This window comes from Orycteropus afer, unplaced genomic scaffold, assembly GCF_000298275.1.
Source record: "Orycteropus afer afer isolate SDZICR_OR568_19922 unplaced genomic scaffold, OryAfe1.0 scaffold00184, whole genome shotgun sequence".
NCBI classification, from domain to species: domain Eukaryota; kingdom Metazoa; phylum Chordata; class Mammalia; order Tubulidentata; family Orycteropodidae; genus Orycteropus; species Orycteropus afer.
This window is the reverse complement of record NW_006921771.1, coordinates 4108993-4118837: the sequence shown is the minus strand read 5'-3', so window position 1 is coordinate 4118837 and position 9845 is coordinate 4108993. Positions and strand designations below refer to the sequence as shown.

The 9845-nt window shown below is 35.6% G+C and overlaps 1 protein-coding gene across 1 annotated transcript in view; it reads right to left on the bottom strand.

Annotated features, from left to right (window-relative positions):
• Positions 1-9845, bottom strand: part of ABHD10 (abhydrolase domain containing 10, depalmitoylase) — a 22990-nt gene that overhangs the window by 11680 nt on the left and 1465 nt on the right. Inside the window, exons 2-4 of the mRNA XM_007947440.2 lie at positions 7599-7782; positions 2580-2691; positions 2066-2203 (exon numbers count right to left, since the gene is read on the bottom strand). Coding sequence (XP_007945631.1) covers positions 2066-2203; positions 2580-2691; positions 7599-7782 — 434 coding nt within the window. The remainder of the gene's footprint in view (positions 1-2065; positions 2204-2579; positions 2692-7598; positions 7783-9845) is intronic.

Genomic DNA, 9845 nt, shown 5'->3' with positions numbered 1-9845 from the left:
TTGAATATCTCCATTGAACTTTTTTCATTTCAGTTACTTATATTTCAGCTTCAATATTTCTTTTTGGTTTTTATAGTTTCTCTCTTTATTTAAACTCTCATTTTGTTCCTGTAATGTTTTCCTGATTTACTTTAGTTTACTGTCCCTGTTTTTCTTTAGTTCTTTGAGAACAATTTAATATGGTTATTTTAAAATTTTCTAATCTATTATCCAGTATTCCATATGGATAACTTACATCTGTTCATTTTGGTCTTTTAATCAGGCCACCCTTCCATTTCTTTATATACTTTATGATTTTTATGTTGAAAATGGGACATGTGAATATTGTATCTGGTAGTTGTAGAATTTACTCTTCCTCTTCCCCAGGACTGCAGTTTTTCATTTTTCTTAACTCTTTGAAAGCTGTCATGATCTCTGCTCAGTGACATCTCTTAATTATTTTTGCAAAGACTGCTCTTCAAAACTAGACTCCATTCTACAGCCCATGTCCAACTAGTATTCTAAAGATTTTCTTATAGTTCAAGGAAAAGACAAAAAGCAAAACTAAACAAAAATCCCAGGAAACATGTGATTTTCTCACTCCTCAGGAATTGCTGCTACTTAATGAAGGATGCAGTTGACTATTTCGTGACTTTTCTGAACTACTTTCATAATATATGTGTTCTAATTCTGTTATCTCTGCAGTTAATCAGGGGCCTGACAAAGCTCATGAAGAGAAGAGAAAAAAAGAGAAGACAGAAAGAAGGAAAAAAGTTGTACTTTAATTTTCTGCCAGTTATTAGAAGCAGCTTCTGTGAGAGGGCTAAAAACCTATATTAATCTGCATCTCTCCCTCAGGACACTGCCAGACCATTTTAATTGTACAACCCAAATTCTTGGAGGACAAGGTCCCTACTGCCTGTTCTAGCAACAGTTAACTATTCTAGGAACAAAGGCTGCCATCTCCACCACCATGGTGGGTCTGAGGAATGGGAGATGGAACCTGTTTGGCACATGGGGCTCACAGAGGAAATATCAGTAGCTTGATCTTTCATCAAACACTCCCCTGGATTGCCTTAAGTTTTTGATTAGGTTCTAGAGTTCCAAAATAGTTGATACCAATTGCTCTTTCCAATATAGCTGTTATTTTGGAGGAGATACTAATGTTTAGAGCTCCTGCTCAACCATTCTGCATGCCATCCTACCCATTATTTCTTTATTCTTGCAGATTACTTAAGTGCTTAAAGATATGCCTAATAAAAGGGTGTAATTAATTACATCCCAACTTATTTCAGAAAGCTCACTTCCACAGTGATTTGCTGAGGAATATCTTAATATTAAAAAGCACATTTTAAAAAGTGAAAATGAGTTTGTTTGTTTTTTTAAAGCCAACTGTCTAAACCAAGAATAGCAAATCTTATCTCCTATGTGTCACTCTGATTGACTGACAATGTTTGCCTGGAAAGCTGTGCTGAGAGGATCTGAGGCTGCTCTCATGCTAAAGAAAAAAAAGTTTCATAATTGACATTTCAAGCTTAAAAGTTTAAGAGTCTTAAGAAAAGGTACTGTTGCCCTAATGCCACAAAATAAGAATAAGAGGTACAAAAAAAGAAATCACAATGTATGATCCAAAAAAGTAAATGTAATTAATAAGGAAAATGTTGTTAAAAAAGAAAGTGAAGAGTATAATTTCATTAATGTGGCTCAAAATACCATATTTTAATGTAAATAACATGTACTTTCTACGGTTTATATGTTAACCATTCCCTCCCTCTGGGAAGTATTTTTTGTAAATGTGCTATGCTAATATTTTTTTTTACAGAAACATGTAAAAAAATTGGCATAGCAGGGCTTATTTGACAAAATTATTTGATAGGACCATGATGAAAAGAAAACCTTCAACTAAAGGCCAGTTGGGGGGGGCGGGAAGCAAAGAGATTGTATACAAAAAGGCAGCTGAGATAAAATATGGGTTAGCATAAAATGTCAAAGAACAGATGATATATAAACAGATATTCAAAGAAAGCAGGCATGGAACAGTGATAGGAGATATACATTGAGGTTGCCAAAGTGACGTGTGACTTACCTCAACAGGAAGCTGATTAAACTGTGTCACTATACTATCTGCAGCTGTAGCTACACCAATAAGAGCAACAACCTTTCCTGGCCGTGCAATGGCAGCATGAAGCATAAGCCATCCACCCAGGCTGGATCCAACTAGTATCTGAAAATAAAAATATGTACAGTTTTAGAAAGGAATTTATTTTTCTTGTCTGTAAGGAAGAACAAGAAACTTAACAGATACTTATGCACATTTTTTCTTTTATATACATGTGACTCCTACAGATTTGGCACAAAGTAGAGGTCAATTATGATTATTTTTTTCAAAAAAAAGTATTAGTTCTGTAATACAACATGAAAATAAAAAATAAAGCTTATACAAAAAGTAAAATGCTAATTACATATTATTAGAAAGTAAAAATGATATTGACCAATTTAAATAATATTTGATTACCGATAAACTTAAAATATTAAATAAACTTTCATATCTAAAGAAATAACTCAAATATGAGGTCACAGTCAAATATTTAAATAGTTACCTGTGGTCCATCAGCTATGTTATCAATTATAGAAAGAACATCTTTTCTCCATTTCCCCACTGTGCATTCTTCTAAGACACCACCCGAATTTCCAATTCCTGAGTAATCAAACCTAGAAAAACAAAAATCTATATACCTATCTATATATTTACTTTTCTCATTTTTTTTCAGGAAGACCAATCATTCCTCATTATTATAATGCCTAAAACACATTAAAATATCAGTCACTATATATTTCAGCAAATCCGACTGGCTTAACCATCAATTATCTCTTACAGCCAATGTTTGTCACCTCTTCCACTGCTACCTGCCTGGTCCAAGTCACTATCATCTCTTAAGAAGACTAATGGAAAAGTCTCCTAATGAGTCTCCATGTTACCATTTTCCACTCTTGTAGACTAGTCTTCACCCAGTAGAGTGATCCTTTTAAAACAAAAATCATTTCTTGCATAAACTCACTGAAGGCCTTCTATAACCATCAGAATAAAACCCAGAGTCCTTATCATGCTGACTACCTCTCTGATCTCATTTCTTACTGCTTTCTCCCTCCCAACTGTATCCTCACTTTCCTTCTTGGGAAGTTAAGAGATTATACCATCCATGTTCCTGTTTTGGGATTTTTACATCACCTTTTCTTCTGCATGGAATATTCTAATTCCAGGTATCTAGTTAGATTGCAGGAGCTCTGGTGGCATAGTGCCTAAGGCACCTGACTGCTAACCAGAAGGCTGGCGGTTCAAACCCATCAGCCACTCCTTGGAAGGAAGGATGGGCAATCTATTTCCATAGTGATACTGCCTCGGAAACTCAAGGAGGGGTTGCTATGAGTCAGGTCTGACTCAATGACACATAACAACAACAACAAACAAGAGTTAGATTGCTTCTTTACTTCAATCAGACCTTTGATTTAAATGATACCTCCCCAGAAAAGCCTTCTCTGGCCATTCAATGTAAAACTGTGCTCCTTCCATCATTCTCTATTGCCTTACCCTGTTTTACTTTCTTGTAGCACTTACTTGATAATATATATTTGATTATTTGTTTGTGGTGTCTCCCACAACAGAATAGATGCTCCAGGTAGGCAGACTTTGCTTTGCTCACCACTGCTTTCCCAATGCCAAGATCAATACTCTGTACATGATAAGTGCCTAGTACATATTTAGTAAAAGGAAGGAAAAGTCCAAATCAAACTCATTGTCATCAACCCATCCACTAAGTTTGTTTGTCCTTCAGACTTCCTAGTTATCTAGGCTGAAAATGTGGTCTGTGAATTTTACCTCTCCAAGATCCAAATTCAATAAACCATGAGGTATCATACTATTCACACCAAGCCCTGTTCATACTGAACTACTCCCAATTCTTGGATAAGCCATTTCACAACTCCTAACTCTGTGCTTCTGCATGTTGTTTTGATGACTACAATGCCCAAACTTCCCTTGATATATCTGCTTCATTCAATACCAGCTAGTTTTTCCTTTGCGTGTACTCAACTAACACTTTACATATTCAGTTTTATAATCCAGTTGTAAACATTTGTCTTCCTCTGACCAGAATGTAAGTTCCTCAAGGGCAGAATGCTCTGTTTTCCAGGGTACAGAACAATGCCTGTGCTGTACCATCCTTACTCACTCTCATTCCTTCTCACATTTCATCTCTTTGCAGTTCTTCAAGGCTGGTATCTTGGTACAAGTCTTTGTCGTCTGAAACCAAGACTATCACAGTGGCCTCTTAACTGGTCTCTATGACTCTATGCTATCTCCAAATGGATCCACTCTATACCTGTCACGTTTTATTCTTAAATATTCTTTTGATATGGCATTACTTTCAATGGCTCCCTGTGACCTACAGCATAAAGATTTAGTGCTTTAGCCTGTTGTTTTTCAGACCATTATATTCTGGTCATTTCAGATCTTTTATCACTTGATCAGAGGAAACTACTGTGTTTGCCCAATTATCAACTTGCTATTCCTACAATATACTTTATGTCCTCTTGTTTCTGTTTCTGCTGTTTCCTTCACCTGAACACCTTCTCCCATCACCTTCATGCTAATATCCTCCCTCAGAGTCCACTTCAAATTAAATTGAAAAGACCTCCTACCAAAAACCAAACCACTGCCATCAAGTCGATTCTGACTCATAGCAACTCCGATTGGGTTTCTGAGGCACTAAATCTTTACAGAAGTAGACTGCCTCATCTTCCTTCTGCAGAGCAGCTGGTGCGTTTGAACCACTAACTTTCTGGTCTCCTAGACAGCACTGAAAAAAATTTCGTCCCTCATGAAACTTCTACAGATTTTTATCAGTTACAGGCATGTCTATATGCCGTTTTCTATGACCACTGCCTGTGTATATATGTGTGCACATGCATCTCATCATCCCTGTGAGATTATAAGATCTTAGACAGGAAATCCCATTATTTTATTTGTTTCTTCATTCTTCACAGTAGCTAGGCATTATGCCTTGCACACTGCAGATAATACCTATGAAACAAATACAACCAAAAAGTACAAAAAAAAAATTATTTTATTGCTTTGTTCAAATATCAAAGCTTTCTTGTTTTTCTGTATTTTTTTTGAGATATACAGCATATACAGAAGCTACGGTGATGCAGTGGTTAAAGTGCTTGGCTGCTCAAACCAGCAGTTGCCCTGCAGAAGAAAGATGTGGCAGTCTGCTTCTGTAAAGATTTACAGCCTTGGAAACCCTCTGGGACAGATGTATTCTGTCCCTATAGGGTCACTATGAGTCAGAATCGACCGGATGGTAATGGGTTTGGATTGGGGTATAACATATATATTTTTTCTTAGTGATAAGGTATTTGTAAAGGAAGGAAAGGAATAAGATATTAAATTTTCTTTAGGTTTGATGATAAATGATTAAATGACTTTGGATCATTGGGAAGTAGGACAAGGCAGCTGCTACAGTTCTAAATCAGCTGTTTCCCCTCAATCTAGGGTATATTCAGAAAAAAGAGAGGTGAGGAAGACGTCAATTCTCCTTTTCTTCCTCCTTGGGGGCAACGGGGTATTGCTACTTGTTGCATGTTTCACAGTTACGTTCCAAATATATGATGAGGATGCAAATTAATTGGGAGCCCTGTCACAAAGGAATATTAGTGTTACTGAAAAGTTACACTCTCTCTCTCTCTCTCTCTCTATATATATATATACACACACACACACACATTTCATTCTTGGTAAATCCTGATAACAGAGAAAAAGTTAATTCAAACATATTAAGTACTTTATAAGGAGCTCTGGTAGCATAGTGCCTAAGGCACTTGACTGCTAACCAGAAGGCTAGTGGTTCAAACCCACCAGCCACTCCTTGGAGGGAAGGTTGGGCAATCTACTTCCACAGTGACACCGCCTTGGAAACCCAAGGAGGGGTTGCTATGAGTTGCGTCCAACTCGACATCAAATTAACAACAAGAAGTACTTTACAACTTTAAAAAAAGTAACACAAGTTCTGTATCTGCAGCCTCAATATTCTAGAACGCAGTCCCAAATCTAGAATTAAAAGTTCTACTAGAAATAATTATGAGAGAATATTGGCCCTACAACCATGCATTATTTTCCTGAGCTCTGACTCAATCTTACTTTAGACATGGTGACAGGTAACTCAAACACATTTTCGTATGTCCACATGTACCATTTCTTATATAACACATAAAACTAAACATTATCTCATTCAAAATCTAAATTTTATAGCCAAAGTCACAAAGTAAACTGAGAAATTGGAGAATATACAAATAGAAGATAAAATTTATTGTAACAAGCTACAGTGCAATGAGTAGTAATAGTAACTAGACTACAATGAAGTTTGATAAGAGCAAATAAAAAGGAACTTGATCAAATAAAAAAATTGCAGTAAACAGCTAAACTTTTATAAAGATATATATGAGGTCTATAAACACATGCTTAAGTTATATTAATATAGTACCATTAAACAATACAATCACATTTCATGATTATTTAACTAATGTACCTTTAAAAAGAAAATGTATTTCATGCATCCAAAACGCAGAAAAGCCACATTATATCTTACGGAGAGATATGAACTGATTATAGCTTTTACATACGTTAAAATCAGTAACTGGCAAAATGGCCTTTTCTTTTTTTTTTTTTATTACCTTTAATTTAGAAATTTCAAACTTACAGAAAAGTTGTAAATGTTGGTGAGCAGATTTTTAAAACATTAGTACTAGAAAAAAAAATCTCAGAAATTATTTTTAGTCTAATCTCCTCTTTTTCAGGTAAAGAAATTAGGTCCAGTCTTTATTAACTGACTTGCCTTATCACAGTTATTTCTAGAACTAGCTCTAGAATCCATGTTTCCATTGAATTCCAGACCAACGCTCCTTCTACTGTACCACCTTATTTCTTCTGACAAATGTGATATGGTATAGGTAAACAAACCCAGTAACAGCAATATAACCAAATTATTGACTAAGATAATTGCCAGTATAAAAAATCAGGCACTGTGAAAACAAACTTTAAACACCACATATCCTTATTTAGGCTTAGACATACTCAGATTACAGGAGGAGAAAGAGAAAACCCAATGGAAACATGAGATATACAACATGGCACTAGTTTTACAATACTTTTAAATACATGTTTTATTTTTAAATACTTAAGAACTAAGGTAATAGTGGTCAAATAAAAGTCTTAAAGTCCCCAGTGAAAAACCACAATATATTACAAGAAATTACTAGTAATGCTCTTAAGATGTTACATGTTCTTTCCTGTCAGAATTATCAGTGTGACACAAAGACCTCTTTAAAAATGGAGCATCACAATCTACATCTGAATTTGAATCCACAAATTCCACTTAGCTGGATCTAAATTAGTGCTTTTACAGCAACTTTCTGTCACAAGATGAAAGTTGACAGACCACTAAAATAAATTAAATCTATAAAAATGCTGGCATTTACTTCAACTGGTTAAAGCAGAATACTTCTCCATTGCCAAGCTAAATGGTAGCAATGTTTTCTCTGAAATATGTGCTGGTTCCTACCTTATATATGCGTGACCCAGAGATTTGCAAAACTCCTCAATAGCCAGTGCTTTAGTACCATTCATATCAGAACGAAAGCCAGGGATGAAGATAACTCCTGGACTTTTGCCTTTTAACTTCTTATAAGCCAAGTTTGGAAGGTTTGGTCGACTAAGGAAAGAGAGTGATGTCTTTTGTCTGCAAGCTAAAAAAAAGTACACAAAATATAAACTATGGTTTGCAAATACAGTATGGAAAACCATAAATATTTTTAATCTTAACTTTCTTAACTCCTTGAATTAATGTCAAATATTATTTCCATTTACTAGAAAAAGAAAAAAAAACAGACTTAAAGCTTTAAAGCCACATGTCTGTGCAGATATTTAGTTTTAAAATTGTGTCAAAATCAGTACCTTCTTTGAGCAAAATAAAATCCTAATTCTTCCAAAAAACACAGTGAAGTGGAAATTCCAAGGCAACAAAAGACAGACTCATCAAAAATATTTTCCTGTTGCTGCTACATCATCTACCCTTAAGCCTATCAAACAACATTGTGATTGACCTACATACACTAGGTTCAGTCTCCTAGTGTGAGGTTTTTAGCTTTTTAATTTTTTTAATGTCTGAATAGTTTTGCATTCTCCACTTCTTGGGGAGAGGAGAGGTTTGCTCTGTTCTTGAAAACTGTTTCAAAGGCTCAAGTGCTGTGATCCCTCTTATTACTAATTCCTACCTCACCTAAGAAATCATGGGCCATGGTAACAATCAATCATAACTCAATTGAGTGGACTCAATGAGTAGTTTCTTTAGAAGTTATTTTGAACTATATATAACAGTCTCATTTTGGAAAGGGGTTTTTCACAGAACTCGGCAATTATTGTGTATTTGATTTGTTGGTTTGGCTTTCTAAGAATGGTACACACAAATTTTTGATGCAAGAGACAACTAGTGTGCCTTACAAGTACTCTAAATAAGGTTTATTTTTTTTTAAATTTCCCCCTGCCTATCAATACTTGCTCTTAAGAAATATGTAATTTTTTTTTTTTTTTAAAAACATCATTTATAATCCCACCTTCACCCTCCAAAAACGTTGTTGTTGTTGTTGTTGTTATGTGCCCTCGAGTCAGACTGACTCATAGCGACCCCTCCTTGGGTTTCCGAGGCAGTGACACTACGGAAGTAGATTGCCCCATCTGCCTTCCCAGGAGTGGCTGGTGGTAACCACCAGTCTCCTGGTTAGCAGTCAAATGCTTTAGGCACTATGCTACCAGAGCTCCAAAAACATTAGGTTTACATATTTCCTTATAGCCACTCCTCGGAAGGAAGGTTGGGCAATCCACTTCTGTAGTGATACTGCCTTGGAAACCCGTGAGTCGGGTCTGACTCAACTGCACATAACAACAATAACAACATAGTCCTTTTACTAGACCAGCATCTCTCTCTCTCTCTCTCTCTCTCTCTCTTTTTTTTTTTTTTTAATTAAATGGGGCCCTCTTCCATTTCTTGTGCATAAATAAAACTCAGCACTTTCATGTGAGCTGCTAAAACTTTCCCCATTTTGGATCTGAGAAGTTGACTTTTTTTTTTTTTTTAAACCGTATTGTATGCCTTAAAGTTATCCTTTTCACATGCAAGCTTCTTTTAAAGTTTCAACATGTAGAGAAATATGAAAATTAAAAACTTTCAGTGAAAAACAGGGCTAAGTAGGGGCCAATTATGATACATGCATTATAAATGTTGACAGATTATATCAGCAAAATATTAATTTTCCATTCCCTTAGATAAAGCACTCAAAAATCTTGTTCTTTTCCCCTATTACCACCCAACAAAGGAATTTCTCTATGAAATTATAATTTACTTAATGTTTGTTGTAAGTGGACAAGTGCTTAATATTATATCCATAAAATATCTTTATACCATATGGTTTACCTCAAAGCATGGTGCATAAAATGCTCAAGGAATGTCTGCTAAACAAAGGAAGGAGTATTATATTCTCTAGTTAAGGCACTGACATATTACACTTCACTAGTGATATTTATATATAACACATCTGTGGTCTGTGTACAATTAAATGTAAGTTAAATTAATTATAAGGAGCTCTGGTGGTGCAACCTTGTTAAGTGGGTGGCTGCAAAGGTCGGTGGTTGGAATCCAACAGCGGTTTCGTGGGAGGAAAGATCTAGCAATCTGCTCCCATAAATATTCCCCACCCACTGTTAACGAGTCGATTCCGACTTGTAGGGACCCTACAGGGCAGAGAATTCCCCC